Source organism: Sander vitreus, chromosome 21, assembly GCF_031162955.1.
Source record: "Sander vitreus isolate 19-12246 chromosome 21, sanVit1, whole genome shotgun sequence".
NCBI classification, from domain to species: domain Eukaryota; kingdom Metazoa; phylum Chordata; class Actinopteri; order Perciformes; family Percidae; genus Sander; species Sander vitreus.
The window spans coordinates 15,577,916-15,596,756 of NC_135875.1; the positions used below are offsets into that span (position 1 = coordinate 15,577,916).

An 18,841-nucleotide genomic window follows, 5' to 3' on the forward strand; every position below is an offset into this window, starting at 1 on the left:
GGTTCTAGCTGCACTCAGTAGGTGCGTTTATGGAGCAATGTGCTGCAGGTATTGTGCCTTTGTGTGTGTGCCTTAACAAACTGCAAGAATATCTGTAGCGCAGGACTTGCTTTCAAAGCCAAAAGAATTATTCTTTTTTTGTAGTTTTGTAGTGCATCCAATACTGTGAATAGTATAGAATCCTGCTCACAGATATAAATATCTCACATGCATGAACATGCGTCTCTGCATTCATAATCTTGAAAATAATAAACAATGCAATTTAAAAGAAAAGATAATTTTTTCACAAAGTACAAGGTTTTAATCTGTGTAGGTCAGATGGTTTTATATACACATCGGGATATTGCTTTGGTCCTGTACTGAAGTGCACCTTCTGAAAATAAAGTATGACATTGCACATTTTGTCCTTGCTCACAGAAGAAACAACAACTCTGTAATTATTTTCTGACAGCGCCGATCAGACGTTTGTACTAGTCCTCTCTCACTTTGCTCTGCTGCACTAACAGCAGATGAGCAGCTCCACCTGAATTTCATGTTTCCAAATGTGTTTCCAAAACAGTCCCAATGTCAGACGAAATGATTGTGAAATGTTGAGTCATGGTCAACGGTTCAGTCCAGCTCCACATGAAAGGGAAGCGGCAGGGATTCTATCTGCTGTCTTTTTTTCCTCCTTTCTCTTCTGGGTCTCCTTCCCTCATGCCAAAAGCTCCTTCAGCTTACTCATGTGCTTTAGGACATCAACAGGTGCCAGAACATCATGTTTTTTTTCCTCATAGCCCCGTGTGAGCCCCAGGCTTTCTACCTTCTCTAACAGCCTACATTTGAGACAATCCATATCCTCCAGTGGCCTCTCATAACAGCAAGCTCAATTCTGCTGCCTCAACATGTCCCACTCAATTCAGATATCAGTGTGTAGATGAGGTTTTAGTGTTGACATACTATACTGTGATGTTTTTGTCTCCTTTTTGTTATCTGACATTGAAGAATCGACATTGACAGGCACTGGCAGCAAAGACCTGGGGTAAAACTTTCACTTTAAATCATCTGGGTTTTTTTGCTGAAATATCAACAGATTCTGGTGGCAACAGAATGTGTTGCTGTCTCAACAAGAGCTCATGGTTGTGAAGAAAAAGGTGTGTGTGTGTGTGTGTGTGTGTGTGTGTGTGTGTGTGTGTGTGTGTGTTTAAGACCCATATTTAGAGAAAGCAAAACTGTTTGTGTGTGTCCTGCAAATTGGCTGTTGCATGTCATCCAGTGTTCTATTTGCTGTTGAGAAAATAATATATAATTTTTTTAATATCTTAATTGGATTTGTTTTGTTTATTTTAATGTGGACAGAAACATACGCATAGAATATTTACTGAGCAGAACAATGCCACAAATCATAGCATTTCATTTGCAATTCTTGTTCGTAGATGGGTTTTTGTAAAAACAAATACATACATAGTACAATAAAAAAGCAGAATTAAAAATACCAAAAAGTTCATATGCAAACACAAAACAGACAACAAATACAAAATAAGGATGATTATAAAAGTGCCATTAAAGAATAACATTTCTTTAAGGAAAGACACATCATCAGTCCTACATGCTTATTCTATCTAATATTAGAGATTGTTTCAACTTAGATTTGAAATTATCCGAATTATGAAGCTGTCAAATGTTCAAATTCGATGGCCAGTAGGACTGTTGGTGTTTTGGGCAGCTTCCAGGTTAGGATGTGAAAGTTAAGCTCTCAGATTCTTCCCTGCACAGTGGTGGAAAGTAATTATGTACATTTACTATGCAGCAGAAGGAGGTTTCTCTTCAACAATGGAATTCTTAGTGGAGTGCTCGACCCAAATCCAATGAGCATGTTCCAAAAAGGGTAAAAAGGTAGCACATCTCAGACTACTTTGTCTAGGAGGACAAAATACTTACATTTCACTTGTTTATTTGGCTTACATCACAATAGAAATATGCTTACCTGTTTTGGTACAAAGCTCTGATGAAGGTTCTGTGCCGAAACGACAAGCAGCAAATCCCCATATTTTTATTAAACGGTGAATCTATTCAGCATAGTTGTTTTTCTGTTGATCAAACTGCATTGCTAATACTTCTATACAACTTAAGTACATTATTTGAATACTTCTTCTACCACTGCCCCTGCATAAAGGTTAAAAAATATGCACCTGAGTAACTGACCTGTAAATCCTGAGAGCTTTCACGATGTGACTGAGCACCCTGAGAGCCCATGGACTTGCCGACCAATTGAGGATTTTATCCTCCTTAATAAACTGGCCAGCCAGTGTGTAGAAAGCACTGTGCTCACGCTGCTTATTGGTGCCCTCAGTCAAGAGGAGGAAGAAACATGTGGCCTGATGTCGTTTGTAGCCTGTTGGGAAATTGTAATGGAAATATGATAAATGGCTGCATGTCAGTATAACCCCATTTTTGTAAGCTAGCTGATGTTGTCATTACTTAAAAGCTCCATGCCAAGTTACATGTAATGTTTAATCCTTCAGCAGTTGATTAATGTTGTTCTGGTATCAGGGAGGACAGCGGCAGTGTCTGCTTTCCGCTGTGGCCATGAGACTGGCTGTATCGTGGGTCCTTATTTAGCCGGATGATTGTTTCTCCATTTTCTCAAGCTAATAAAAGCTTATTGTCTGTAAATGATTGGAAGTCTTCAAGCTTACTTTTGCCTATGTTACACTACCTTTCCCATTCCTGTTATGTAAAGGATTGATGCTTTTTGAAAGCGCACTGCACATATTTAGGCAGGGTAAATATGATTATATCTGCTGCCAGTGAATAGAGGGTTTTGGTGCGTGGCCAAGAGTGACTTTGTCCATCATCCATTTTTGCTGATGTTTGATGTTTGGTCGAGGCACACAAGTTGCAAGTTATTCTATTCTACAGAAATCCCAAAAGCCTAGAAATACAGCGTTGGGATTGAATCAACAAGATTAAAATCAATAAATTCAATTGTGTAAATCAAATAAGAGCTTTTACTACTTAGACGTTAAATTTCCAATTTGGTAACATTGATTTTAAAGGAGACCTATTATGCTTTCGCTACTTTTCTGTCATATATATATATATATATATATATATATATATATATATATATATATATATATAAAGTTTACAATGTCAGATGTTCATGGATGTAAAAGTAATCACTGTGATCAAAAAACTCAACAGTCAACACAACTCAACTTTTTTTCTACTCTCGGCGCGAGGTGACGTCAATCTGTGCTGGATTTCTTTTTATGGTCATCTGCTCCCAGCACATGCCAACGCCAGGGAAACCTTTAATCTTGGTTGCAGATGTTGTTCATTTCTTCCTAATTTCGGATCACATTCCTGCTGGAACATGTTTGATTGTGTAGTCTTTAGTTTATAAGCTTTAACTGGTGATTTTTCACGGTAGAAAGAGCCGCTATATATTCCATGACGGTCAGTCTACTGCTACATGTAACCGTAAGGTTAGCTACATGCTAACACCAGGAAAGCTGTATAAAAAAAAGTTGATTCACAGCGTTGCTTAAGAAAGTTACTGAGCAGTGTTGGATTTTTGGGGGGGAAATGGGAGTTTTTCTTGGAGCAAAGTTGCATCAGATTAGATAAACCGATGCTGACAGAGAGAGGAAGCATCGGAGAACAGAGGGCTGGATGAATTACTCTCAGTGCCAGAGGAATGTGACTTTCAGTCTTTGGCTCTGACTGACTTCAAGCACCGGTGTAGAGATATTTAACGACGCAATGATTTGATTGGCTCGAGGTGACTCTGAGGAGGTTTGTGGAAAGCAGGAAGCGTTTTTAGGACTGAGAGAGCTGTGGAGTTGCCCTTGTGTTGCCATTGCCAGCTGAATACCAATTATTTCTTGCTCACTCTTACTTTGAAGGCCTTTTGGTGGAGTGTGTGGCTGAGACTGTGCACAATTGTCAGCAAACAAGATTTCTGTCTTTTTAGCCAACCCTTAGGTGCAGACCGCTGAACTGCTGAACAGATCCTGATGTTGTGTACAGCGCTGAGGAGTCTGGTCCTGTGTTTCTGATGTACTTGCCTGGTGCTGAGCTGAACTGAGCACTGAGGAGGCAGGGTGACCTTGGTGCGTTGCAGAGGCTCCCAGCGTGATTATTGTAATTCCCAACCCCCCCAATCCAACCCCAGAGTAAACTTTTCCTAGGTGACACCTATCTCACTTCCTCCCCCAACCACCCCCGGCATCCTCGCTAATAACAACAGCAAGGAAGATTAATATTTCTACTGTAATGTAGCCTAATTGAAGGTAGCCCATTTGTGTGGAGTGAGCCCACTGTGTTTATGGGTGTCTATTTGCATCTTCTATCCAGGGCGGCAATATTTGTTTCAGGCACTCTATTTGAGTTAAAAGAGGAGGCTATTTCTCTGCTCAGTTTAAATTACATTTACTTTGGTGTTTAATTTCAAGGTTATCCGATAAAGAAGCACATCACGCTCGCTATAGTCATCACTGTGGCTTCATGACCTTGAGCACTGGAAGTGATTTCAGGCTCTTTTTCTTTGGGATGTCAAATTTGAGTCATTTCATCCAAAGTCAGCTATTGTGCTTGTTAGATGAACAGCGGTCGTGAGTGATAATCACTTTGGTCCTGACAAGATTACAGCTTTTTGTAGAATAGCTCTTTTTACGGCATACACAATTACAGGAGCATCAGGCGTATTTGGATGTACACTCACTAATTTCTAAATTTTGTCTTTTTAATTTTTCAGTTAAATGCATGCTCATATGCCCACACACACACTCATGGTTGGTGCTGTGCTGAGCGGCCTCCTCTCAGCAGCTCGGAGGATGTGACTTGTGGAGACTATTGATTTTTCCTGATGCCCCATGGACTCTGGGGTAGCATAAATATTATCATCTTTTTCCCCATGTGGCAAATTTGGACAGGGCAGAAAACTGTTAGAATAAACTGATCAATCAATCAATCTCTAAGGAAACCAAGGGCAAGGTGTGTTTACAGTGGCCATGTTTGCACACTGTGAAATTGATTAACTGTATTCGTTCCTCCAGACCAGAGTTTGGCATCGATGGCGCTGGTTCTTCCCTTTTTATATTTATATATGTAGACAAGAGAGGTCCTGATTAATGTTGCACGAGATGGGTGGAGATGTTAGATTGGATGAGGACTGATTGTGAGTCATGCTGCTCCACTCTAAGAAAAGCATCAGCGACAGAGATGATATTTCCCTTATCTCTTTCTGTCTGGATGACACAGACGAGTCCATCTACTTCCCAGGTGGAAAATATCTTTAATAGAGCTTCCTCAGTCTGACTACACTATTATAGTAGAAATTAGTCTGAAATGGACGGCACTCTATTAAATGACATTTGAAGCTATGAGCTTTTCAAATAGACTATAAAGTAGACAAAAGACCGCAGACAGACAGATGGTCTGCCTCCAGTTCAGTCACCCTGACATTTACTCATTTTTACTCTGGTCACCTGCAAACTGTATCTGCTCACCAAAATTAAACTAAGTTGCCTTCCCAAATCAAATAATACCCTGTCTTCTTGATGTATAAAACAAGCGCTGAAATGATTAGTGGAATAGTCTGATACTACAGAATAAATATAAAACTATTTTGATGCTCAATACATCGTTGAAGTCATTTACTTAACAAAAATACTAAACATTTGCTGGTTCTGTTGTTTCAATTGTGAAGAATTCCTGTCTTTTATAAATTGAACGTTGTTCTAATTGTGATGCCTGTGCTAAAATACAGCCAATTTTAAGTCTATTGCAGATATATTGGTATTGGTGTATATGTTGGCTGATGAGTAACAAGAAATAACAATGCCAAAACGGCAAATATGAACAATGTTTATTTATGTTATGCATTTATTATGAAAATGACAGCCAACTCAGAAATTAAGCAGCAGAGTTTTTACAAAATGACAGAGAAAAAAAACCTGCATGATTGCACTCTTAGTGTGTGTTCTGTATCATCCTTCATCATGCACTCACTCCCCCACTCGTCTCCCTCGCTTGTTATTTGTGCTTAGTAAATAAATCTGATCAGGCATTTCCCCAGTTTATTAGCCAACAGAGGCAGCATAGAGTGCTGACTACAGCACATCACATTGCAGGGCCACAAGATTTAATGCATACAGGATAGATCTGTCTGAGGCAAGTGTGTACAAATACTGCAACTTGAACCTAAAAGGCAACAATCCCACAGAATCAAGAACGGGCAGAGGTTTCCCCATACTGTCACTGTCCTGTGAGCTGAGCTTCTATTGAAATATTTTACTTAAGAAAAAATGGTAATCCTAAAAAAAATTACAAATTCTTTCATTTGGGAGGTCGTTCTTCATAGCTTATTCCTAAGACTGAATAAACGCACAGCGGTAGGTTGCCAGATTTGCTTGTGTCCAATCCTGACTTTAAATCACCTGAATAAATAAACACACACACACATTGGCCCTCATTTATGAAACGTGCGTACGACCAAAAACAGGCGTAGGACAGGCGTACGCCGATTCCTACGCAAAGCAAGGGATTTATCAATTTGAACGTGAGCGTAGGCTGCGATAAAATCTCACATCTGATCTGAACTCGTGTACGCAAGTTTTCAAGTCAGTGTGGACCTGCGGTGCAGCATATAACAAGTTTAACAGGAGAAGGAGAAGTCATCAGTTGATCACTTATCAGCAATGGCAGATCTGGCTCTTTTAAAATACCTCTATTCGCCGGTACAACAGTGCAAACGTACGCGCACGGGCCACGGTGGAGCGCTCCATCGGATTGATTAAGGGCAGATGGCTCATGGTCTTGCATCAGCGGGAGGACCTTGTCTGCAACATTGTTTTAGCCTGTGGGATTCTGCACAACATCACGCAGGAAAACAGGGTGCCATAAATGTAGTGATGGAGCCAGATGACCCGATGCCCAGAGAGCAGTGTCCAGCACAGCCCCAACTGGGGGCTATACGAAGGAGACAGGATATTATTCCTCGTTTTTAAAAGGTATAGTGTTATGTTTGGCAATGATAGCCTACTCAATACAGGAAACATGACGATGCACAACATTTTTATTTATTCTTTAGGTTTTCGTTTCTCTTTTAAAGTGTCGTTAATGGCCACAAGTGAACGATTTATTTCTGCCATTGACCGACATATTTTGGCTTGTTTTTCCAGCCCCTCTGCTGTCAGGAGACAGGGTTGGGGTGGTGGTCCTGCATGGGGGGTGCTCTCCCTCACAGCTGTTGCCTGGCTCTGACTCATGAAAAAAACACGAGTAAAATAAAAGACACTGCATAAACTCCGCAACTGTGTGTTTATTTAAATATAGCTAAACCATATAGGCCTAAGAGATTGCAATATAAGCCTGTGTATTACTATTAGGACTATAGCATTCATATGTCAAGGATGTATAAATTAAATAAACTTCAGCTGGAGTCCAGCTTTTACCACGGCAACACTGTTGACCGCATCAGTGATCTCTTTCCATTCCGCATTCTTTCTACAGCCTTTAATCACAGTTTTCAGGCTTACAAACGTAAGTGCAAGTGAACCTGAGATATCAGGGTTTCCATCTCCACCTCTTTGCCGGATTACGTCTCGCCATGTCGTAAATTGTAGGGGCAAGGCCTCAAAACCGAGAATATATAGGGGAGTGATATTTAAATTACGATCGTTTCCAGCCGCTTCATTTATCAATGTACGACCATTCTTACGCTCTGATTCGTATGATACGAACGTTTCATGAATCACACGTGAAGCCTGTCGTAAGAGGATTTCTGCGCTCATATCTGCGCTGGTTTCTACGTTTGGTTGACAAATGAGGGCCGCTGTCCTTTAATTGTCCTCTCCTGAGTAATTTATTGGCTGACCAACCAAGGAATGCAAATCAATGCAGATTCATTTTCTCAGCAGTGTTGTAATGTAACAAAGTACAAATACTTTGTTACTGTACTAAAGTAAAATTTTTCACGTATCTGAACTTTACTTCGTTATTTATATTTCTGGAAACTTTTACTCCACTACATTTCCTACATAAAATGTATACTTTTACTCCACTACATTTCCCCTAAGCATCTTCGTTACTCGCTACTTGCAAGAAATGTTTTCGTACGTTAGAGTGAAAGATTCTTCCTCACAAAAAAATTTAACTATGTTTCCGTTTTTGTCTTTGTTGATGTCAGGCTTTGAATTTGATGTTTAAGAAGGCGTGGAAGCCCTGAATATTATGCTTTACTGAAAGGAAGCCACAATAAAGTTCATAATCAAAGTTTTTTTTACTTTTACTTCCAATAATTAAGAACATTACGTATCAGGAAATTACTTTTGATACTTAAGTACAGTAAATATCAGATGCTTTTGCTCAAGTAATATTCGAAAAGGTGACTTTAACTTCTACCAAAGTCTTTTTCTGGTAAGATACTTGTACCTTTACTCAAGTATGAGCCCACAGAGAAATATCACCTGACTCTGCAGTTCCCATCAGCTCCACGGAGCTTTATAGCTCCTCGTTTTGGTTGTCTGTTCCGCAACTTGTTTTGGTTCAGTCTCACCGCTCTCATCAGCGTTGTTTTACTCTGATAAACCCACTGTACGCTGCCTGTCCAGCACTAAACAACAGACAGGCAAAGTTTATAATTACCTGATGAACATAGTGGAGCATTTAGCAGCTAAAGATCAAAATATTTCCCTCCAGAGTTGATTTAAACCAAACGGAGCTAAAAAGAGAGGGAATACTGGATTTTAATTCATTGCGTCGCCTGAAGCACATCTCCAAATTGTTTTCCTCCAAATTCCTTGATTTTTGATAGAAAGCATGGGCTAAGATGATCTAGCCCATGCTAGATTTGTTTCCTAATTTTAGCCTAGATATCTACAGTCATTTAGACATCTGTTCAACAAAATTTGATCATCAGAAATCATTTCTCCAGGGACTCTTACTAGACTGTAAATAGTCTCAGTAATCACAGTCAATTACTACCCACATGTAAAACCCTAGAAAGCCGACAGTGAAATGGTTTGTAAGTGTTTTTGCAGAGGCATATTTTCCAAGGATTAAAGGATTTTATTTAATGCAACATTTACTGTGCTCAAGCGCAGCCTCCACTGGAGTGGCTACAGAGAGAGCGCAGCCTCAGGCACTGCCAAACCCTGGCTTTGGATCAGCTTACCATCCCTTGTCTGCACCTTATCCCTGAGAGAAAAATACAAAGTTGACCCATAGCTTAAGGGCAGCCTGGAGTAACAGTAATTGTGTAGCAAGTTTGGTTTGACAGACAGGCTCAGTTCTCAGAGCTGCATCAGGGATTATACTGCGGTAGATAGAGTATAGCCCCCCTGAGTGCGTGGTTTACTTATACTCTACACAAGTACATAATTTTTACTGTCTACACTGCAGTGCACTTGTGGGTGCTGCAAGCTCACAAAACGATTTGAGGATGTTGATGATGACTTCAGGATGGCATCAATAAATAATCTGTACATGAGATGGAATGTGTCAGCTCTGCGCTGAAATAATTCCACACCTCACATCTCAGCTCCTGCTGAGTGTGAGAGTTCTAAATCCTAAATCCCCCAGAGCAGGAGAGCCCACATGACAGGACTGTTTAATATTCATACTGTATTTGGGAGCCTCTCGCCAAAGCAGAGCAAGCAGGAGAAGAGAGCAGTTTGTTTCCTCCCTATGGAGCCCCTCTCTTCCTCTGAGCCGGAGATCTCAGGTTGTCTTCTCCTCTTCCTCACCCACAGATGGCTGTGTCACATCCCTGACATATGTCTTATAAAAAGAGGTGGTCCTGGCTGGTGTTATGTTAGAAACCAAACAGCCCACTTCACTGCTCTTAAAGCTGCTCTAACCGTCATTTTTATATTAACGTTGGATCAAGTGTAATATGTAGGGGGGGTCGCTGGTAGTGATGAATCCACAGAGGATATCCCCAGAGGCAGCAGTTCCCCTCAGCTATAGGGAGCTATAACTGATTGCTTTTAACATATTGTTTTGGTTTTGCAGCCCACAACTTTACTGTTACGATTCACTCCCACAGCGCTAGTAATAGTATGTGTTAAAAAGACTCGCTCCAAGCATCACCCAAACAAATCTAGCTAAAGTTAGCAATTAGCTGGGGAACTTAGTGAAGTATTCAGCAGCTAAAGAGCCAGGTATTTCCCTCAGAAGTTGGTTGAGAGAAAAACCTACTAAAAAGCCTGCGAAGAGTGGACTTATATTTGTCAGAAGGCCAAAAACCGTTCCAAAAGAATGCTAATGTTGCTCCTTCTCTGTCTAAATAGGCAAGTGTTTGCTAGCATGTTAACCACATCAACTTTGATAACATGTCAGTGTTATGGAAGAAAGATAGTATCTGTCAGTTACAACCAACGAGATGTTAAAAATATCTAATTTTTACTTAACACCTATCTACTACAAGATTTCAACCAAAGGTTTAGTCCAAATTTCTAATCTTTGATATTCACTTTGCTAAGGCTAATTAATCAAATTAATTTATAAAGTTGTGTCACTTACTATAATTGTACTAAATCTTTAAGAGCAGCAAATGAATTAATTTAACCAAAATCCCTATATTACGGTAACTAAAACCCCAGACCAAATCACTCATATTATTCTATAAATATTTCATTGATATATCTCCCAGCTCCACTGCTCTGAAGTAATAAATAAACTGCAAAGAAGTTGTGAATATCCGGACCAACTCAGATGTTGATGCTGCTCCAATTCAAGTTTTCTTCACTTTGAAGAGATCAGAGACCACATACTGTATGCTACACTGTGTAATTGCAATTTTGTGGAACTACTACAAATGGGGCACTGTGAATCTCCTCAAATCTGTAGCTGAAGCACCAACCTTCATATACCCCATAAATCCACGTAAAACAGCCCATAGGTGTCAGAGCGCGGCGAGATGAATGACTTAGGAACGCGCTCTGATTACCATCTGTCTTTTCATGATCATCACTGCCACCACGGGCTGACAATGCGTTCTTTTAGACAATGTTTACTTTGTGCAGTACCACGACGCACACACACACACACGCTCACACACAGAATATGAATGTTACAACATGCATTATAGATCTGAGATCACAACTCCAGCAAACCCCAACTGTGATTAAATAGAGGCTATTTTGTTGTATCAGCCCTCCCCGCTTCCCTTATCAGCTCATTTGCATAATTAACAGTTGCTGACGCTGTCCTCGCGAGCGACTGTGATTTCTCCTGCTTGGAATTCTGTCCTACTTCATAGTGTCACTGCAACCTGGTTAATGCGGTGGCAAGTGCACTATGTTGCATTCAGGATCATATCTATCTATACACCTTTAAAGGGGTGATAGAATGCAAAACCGATTTTACCTTGTCATAGTTGAATAACGACAGTTCAGTGGGTAAATAGGACATACATAGAAGCTCAAAATCCCATTGATACCCCTTTACTATGCAAATCTCACATTTTGAAACTGCCGCTGAAAACGGGCGAATCTCAACAAAGCTAAAAGTTGACGTCAACATCTCAACTCCTAGTCTTTGTCACGCCCCAACATTTGCATAGGCTACACCACTGACCTGAGGTCAGCTTAGTCTTCTGAATCTAGCTAGGTTATGCAGATCTCCAGAGGCCCGCTATTTAATTACTAAATTCACTTCTGAGACTTTTTTATGCGAGAAATCAACTATGTAGAGGTCAAATATGGGCCGTTTTATGAAAATTGATGGCTAATTGCAAATTTTGTCCGACTGTGTGTCGCAGTTCAGCAGGAGCTCAGCAGGCTACGTGACAGCGGCCGGTGCTGCCTCGCCGCCCCGTGTCCTACTTCATAGACTCCGGCTCGCTGTGAGCTAGCTGGATCTCCATCACGAAGGGAAGCTCCGCGGCGCTCCATACCCGCGCAAAGTCACCGTTTCTGGGTTACTGGACTACAAAATGCCGAGGCCCTGATGGAGCTCCAGGGCCTGCAGCTAGCCGCTATCTTTACCCATAGGATTGAAGGGACAGTAGCAGCTAACGAAATCCCTAGCTAATGTTTACAAAAATGCATTAAATTGAAATCTGACACCATTGTTAGCTTCATAAGACCTTGGGGTAGATGTTATATAAGTGGCGTGACGGAATTCAAACTGTAAATATACTCTAATTATGCCGAAAGTGAAGCTAACTAGCCACGATCTGTACACATAGGATTGAAGGGACAGTAGCAGCTAACAAAATCCCTAATGTTCACAAAAATGCATTAAATTGAAATCGGACACCATTGTTAGCTTTATAAGACCTTGGGGTAGATGTTATATAAGTGGCGTGATGAAATTCAAACTGTAAATATACTCTAGTTATGCCAGCAGCTGGCAGCCAGCCAGCTCCGTGGATCTCTGCGGAGCTCTGCGGAGCCCCGAGCCCCGGTAGTCCAGTAACCGAGAAACGGTGACTTTCACTGGGTATGGAGGTTGCCGTTTTCTCGTCAGACTGTGTGGAGCTCCTAAAGTCCGACACATCTTACCAAATTTGCAATTAGCCATCAATTTTCGAATAACGGCCCATATTTGAGCCTTATATAGTTGATTTCTCGCTTAAAAAAGTCTCAGAAGTGAATTTAATAACAAAATAGCCCGACAAACAATATATAACTTTGCAGTGTCTGAAATATGAGACCTGCTGTCTCGTCTCCAATGTGTTTCTATGTGGTTCGCTCAAACCAATCAGCGCGCAGCTCATCTAAATATTCATGAGCATACCATATTTGGAAGAAAAGCTCTTGTTCCAAATAGAGCCATATTCACAGGGTAGTTAAGGGCCTAATAAAATAGCATTCGGGCAATTTTCAGCCCAACCAATGTTTCATACCCTATTAGGAGACCTTAAGGAACAGTGTGAAATACCCTATATAATCATTCTATCACCCCTTTAAACACTAAAAACGCTAAAAACAGCTGCTGGCTACATACTGTACAGTCTGTTTCCAGATCTACTTGTTTGGCATGTTTTTATTATTATTAATGGACATAGCAAAACATCATTCTTTTTCTAACTATGAGAACGCACACACAGCAAGCTGCAGACCAGGGTGAGCTTCAACATAAGTCCATCAAAATTCATCAATGGGGTAAAAGGGTCAAAGGTTAAAATTTTATTTTACAATACAAAGCAACAAATTCTGTATTCTTTAAACCTATTTTTTCAAACTACATTATTTTAAAATTGTCTCAACTTTCTTTATATTTATAAATAGCCCCATTGTTGAGTCAACTGCAGATTGACTTCCTATATATTCAACCTTTTCACCCATAGATGAGTTAAGTCCCTGAAATTCAAAGAGCAAAAGCGTCATTGTGAACTTACCATTTTTTCACTGCCATTCAGTATTCATACCTGGTTAAATCTGTGGTAGAGGATGTTGTTTGAAACCTCTATAGAAAGGTTTTAAAGAGGTTTTAAACGGCCTTACTCATTCAAATGAATGTATGAATGGTAGATGCCCACATAATCAAAAGCAGAATACACGTCAAAAGCCGATGAAGTTAAAGAATCAAGAATTGCATTTTCATATAAATTGCCCATTTTTATGAACCACTAGAGCCTCAGTAGCTAATTATGGAAGCATAATTAGTAAGCTATTACAGACCATAATGTAATTCAGCTGTAAGGCATGTTGTGTATCAGGCAGAATGTATAGGAATGTATTGGTAGAATATATGCATACTAATTCTATACACTATATACTACATAATAATTATCATAGCATCAACTACTTGAAAATGACATACAAGCAATATTGGATCAAACAATTTTGGAATGTGACTGCCAATAAAACTTCACAAATGTTATTTCCGGGGCGCCCTGGTAGCTCACCTGGTTGAGTGTGCGCCCCATGTACAAAGGCTCCGTCCTTACCGCAGCGGCCAGGGTTCGAGTCCGACCCGCGGCCATTTGCTACATGTCATCCCTCTGTCTCTGCCACTTTCCTGTCTTCAGCTATCCTGGCCAAAAAAAGAACCCCATGTTTTTCCAAAGATTTCATGTTAATACATTCTGATAGCTACAGTCCACCCACAGAGGTGTTTTCACTTGTTACTTGGTTAGACCTCTTCTCAAAACTGTGTGGGCGTGTACAGACTGTGCTTGATTGACAGCTCCCTCAGTCTCTTGTTAGGTTTGTTGCGCATGTCAGTGCGGGACAGACAGTTTACATTGTTATCACTGTGATTAATCTATAGAGTTTGGTGACATCACATAATTTAAAACCCAACTAAATGTCTAATTAGCCATAGAAATTGAAAACACCTGTGTGCAGGGACTGTAAGTGCTTTCAACACTAGATAACTGCTTGAATAAAATTAATTGTTCATACACAACAGTATCGATTCCTTAACAAGGAAGTAAAATATAAGTGTGCAATCACTTTACAGTATAGTGTGTCACAATGTTCATGCCTTTGTCACCGCCACGACCACCACTGTACTTTTCATATTATAACTTTTTAAACATCACATTTGGCTTCTGTCCGTATCCACATATCCCAGATTACATTTTATATAATTATATTATATTATATAATATAACACTAAGCATCTTTAGAGTACACACATTGGAAAGTATCCTCTTCAGTGAGGTTCGCCTGTGTTGTCCTGGTCTGACTTTGACCAGAGATCATTTTTAAGATGGACATGTTTTAATTGCTGAAGGAAAATTCGATTAGGAAATATTCCATTTCATCCTTCACTATTTTAATATAATTAGTCAGCTGCAGTTTAATTATGCATGTAAGCAGACTGCTTACATGCAGGAAAAGCCTGGGCACAACACAGAACATGTGTGTGTGTGTGTGTGTGTGTGTGTGTGTGTGTGTGTCATGTATTCTAGATGTAAATCTAAAAGGCATGTGAGGGCCAGCTGATATAGCACAGTCCCAGAGAGGATTTTTACTCAGAGATTTTTAGAAAAATGCTCCGAGTAAGGTGACTTGTGCTGCAGCATGATGATGAGTAATCTGACTCTCCCTTTGTTTTCCCCCTCTGCTAAAATGCTGTCCTTTTCTCTCTGTCTAAAAACATGTGTACACACACATACACACTCTTCTCCCAGCATTGCGTGCTCTCCCTCTCTAACATCTATGCTCCTAATCTCTCTCTCTTTCTCTGTCTCTCTGCAGGCTCACTGACAGTGTCCATCACTGACATGCGTGCTCCAGTGGTGGGGGGCTCCGGAGGTGTCTACGCTCTGTGCTCAGCGCATCTGGCCAACGTCGTCATGGTAACTGTCATTATCATTGCCTCCATTGTTGCGTCTGAAAGTGGTTTTCATTGGAGACAAAATGTCAGAGCCATCCGCATGGTGTGAGACGGACACCATGGTTTTGTTAAAACCTGTAAATATCCACCTTAAAAATATATATTTTAAATATGTATTTTTTTTACAATAGATGTGTGTTGGAGGTTTTCCCTGCTACAGTAGGATCACATCAATGTGATAAATACTTTTTACTGCCCAGCAGCTTTTGGAAAAGTGCCATTGAATATTCCTTGTGAGCTATTTGGAGAAGCTCTTTGAACTTGATGTGTAGCTCACCCTACCATGACATGTTTTCACTGTGCTCGTCATTTGTGTCAATGAAGTGCACTGGCATTTCAGACACTATTAATTATTAAGACTGTTTATGTGTGTCCACTGGAAAAAAAACAAGCAGAGGATTCTCTTGATGCTGCTTGTGAGCTTTTTATAAAACTTTATTTATTTGTGCAAGTTTCTGTCACAAGGTTTATATTGTATGTGAAATGCCTTCCACATTCTCTTCAACTCTCGAGGCGCTGTTACATCTGACAAATCACTTTAACTAATGTTGCTGTTGCCAGCAGGGATAGAAATCAAAGTGCACTGACGGGCCCAAAGCAAAGACTCTGTAACTGGAACTGTGTGCTCGTAGCAGCTAACAGACAGTTTATATGGTCTGATACGCTTGATGTTTGTTGCTGGGAAATCCTTTAAGAAATGTCTTAGTTCTGCTTTGATGAGGGTTTTTTGTTTTTTGAAGGAAATCTTGAAACCTCGTCCGGTCTCAACCCAGTAAATTCCCAGCCATCTGCCATCAAACATTATCATCCGTTTCAATCAGCAGACATTTTCAGGTTCAGTGAAGTTTCAAGCGCTGCTGTGGACGTGACTCCCCAGAAGTCATGCAGCTCCAGCTAAATTGTCAGAATACATCTTGGAACCATGTAGCGCACAAATTCAACTTTTGACTTCTTGGTGTTTTTAAAGAAAAACAACCCCTTACATGTTGAGTTTTTATATTTGTGTCTTCTGAACAGAAAGCACTCGTTCTTTGAATCTCCGAATGATCCCCTGAGCAATTCTCCATTTCATTGTCAGCAGCGTGATAACAAGATGCGTAAAATGGATTGGCTATCGTTTGGTTAAAGATTGCCCTTCTCCTCATGTGAGAGTGAAGGCATGTCAAAGTAAATTGCTTCCCATCAGAGAGCAGCAACACCACATCACAGCCAGCTCAGACCTCCTACCCTGCAGTACTGTGTTGACCTCTCCCCTCCATGATATTAATAATTTATTTGTGGAAATATTGTGACATTGCAAGCACTGCCACTCCTCGCTTATTTTAAACGTAAGATTTTTATTTATATTCACCTCTTTAATTTTGCATGCCATTCACCAGGTCTTTTTCTGCTGTGAGTAAAGAGGATAAACACTGGCCCTGGGTCATATTCGCATAAATAAGAACTCAAGGAGGGATGTGATTGGGTTAGAATTACAATTTTTCATCCTGGGGAGCAAATGTGTTATTCTAAGTTAGAATGCGATTGTTCTTTTTCCCCCGGAGAATCACAACGGCTATTTCTTGGCCCATTTTTTCCCTTCTGTTAAATTATCTGAGCTGTGCCACTGGGCTGGAACCAGTAAGTGGAAAGCAGCCTGGTGTATAATCGCATCTGTGTATAATGTAAGTGCTTCCTCCTCTCTCCTATGGATATAGATTGACTTTCTTTCAGGTCTAAATATGTCCAGAGGATAGAAACTGAGGCGTTTGTTCCCAGGCTGTTAATATACTCATATATATATATATATATATATATATATACACACACACATTGGTTGTTTGTGTCGTGTGATTGTTTGTGCTGACGAGACACTTTCGCTCTGTGTTGCAGAACTGGGCCGGGATGCGTTGTCCATACAAGCTGCTCCGCATGATCCTGGCGCTAGTTTGCAGTAAGTTGTCCAGATTTACTCTCAAAGCGCTGTGCTTCTGTTCCCGCTGTTGCTATTAATGTTGAATTTACAGCTGGAAGTGTGCATAACCTTTCATTTTCAGCATATTTAATGTTCTGTTCACAGTTCAACATGGAGCATTTATCATCTGAGTGGGGTTCAAAAAAACTTCAAAGCTGAGCAACAGACATGCTACTCATGCTACTCTTTGTTAATTGCTGATTGGACATTGCTTTGTTGCTTTGTTTTCAAAGCATTTGAGTCTTACCACTTGTCCTTTTTCTCCACACGAGGGCCGATACACTGCGACTTTTATCACTGAGCAATATGTTCCCTCCATCTGTCCCAAACCTGACGCCTTCCGAACTGAGAGAGCAGCGAGTTTCTGCTGGAATGCTCTATATAAGTGTTTTATAAAGAGGAAATACAGCATTTCTACATAAGATGTGGCACACTGTTTGTGAGATACTCTACATTTGCTCTGGTTTGTTGAGTATTCCTTCAGCGAATGAGACTCAGCAGCAACAAACAAACAAATGGCAAATAACATTTGAAAGCAATTTTCAGAATAAAGATCCATTTAAATCCTCCTGTGACCTTTCTGTGCCTGCAGAAGTAGCCTTTGATAAAACACATACTACATTACTACACTATGTTCTTTATACATGGTTATACAAATGACTCCTTTTCTTAGAAGGATGATGAAAAATGTTATGATTTTAAATGAGGTTCAAGTTACTGGAAAAGCCAAATAAGTTGTATGCCAATGTAACCAAATAACATGACATTTAACTATGACTATTTTTTTTCAGGCTAGCTATTTCCCCTTGTTTCCAGTCTTGATGCTAAGCTAAGCTAACCAGCTGCCGGCTGTAGCTTGATATATACGATACGATACGATACGATACGATACGATACAACTTTATTGTCAGCCAAGGCTGAAATTCTTTGTGCATCCCTGGGTAGCTTGTATAAAAAAAGAGGACATACACATACATACAAACATACATGAGATTAATAACACCAACAGACATACATGAAACATTACCACAAGTGACATAAACTTCCAAGTAGGAAAAACAAAGAAAACATGTATAACAACAGAAAATGACATGAACATACACACAGACAATGTCTTGGAGACGTATATCCCTGAAATATGTATTGCTCCTCATTTAATGTAGCTGGTTTAACAATAGGATAGATTGATGTATGAAAGAGTTTTTAAGTCTGATGCGATTAAAAGAATGAACTCTGAAGCTGATATTCACTGTGCAAGAGATGTGAAGAGTCATTTGAAATATTTCTGGCCAGTCTAAGCATACTATTATTGTGAGCCTCCTGAAAGGAGGGTGCTACAGGTAGTCCTATAATCAACCATACAGACATGAGAGTGGTATCGATCTTCCCATCTAACTCTTTGCCATAAAGCCATTTAGCAAATTTCTCTAAAAGGTTGAACAATTATTTTAAACCATAACAATAGAACAGAAGTGTAGCCTGGTCTGATGACCTCACATGACCTGATTCTGTCCTTGGGGCACCCTGGTAGCTCACCTGGTAGCTCACCTGGTAGAGCGTGCACCCCATGTTCCAAAGCTCAGTCCTTACCGCAGCAGCCCA

The 18,841-nt window shown here is 40.2% G+C and overlaps 1 protein-coding gene across 2 annotated transcripts in view; it reads left to right on the forward strand.

Annotated features, from left to right (window-relative positions):
* Positions 1-18,841, forward strand: part of rhbdl1 (rhomboid, veinlet-like 1 (Drosophila)) — a 48,198-nt gene that overhangs the window by 23,894 nt on the left and 5,463 nt on the right. For both annotated transcript variants that reach the window (XM_078279983.1, XM_078279985.1), the window contains exons 6-7: positions 15,147-15,247; positions 17,158-17,218. In XM_078279983.1, the coding sequence (XP_078136109.1) occupies positions 15,147-15,247; positions 17,158-17,218 (162 nt within the window). The remainder of the gene's footprint in view (positions 1-15,146; positions 15,248-17,157; positions 17,219-18,841) is intronic.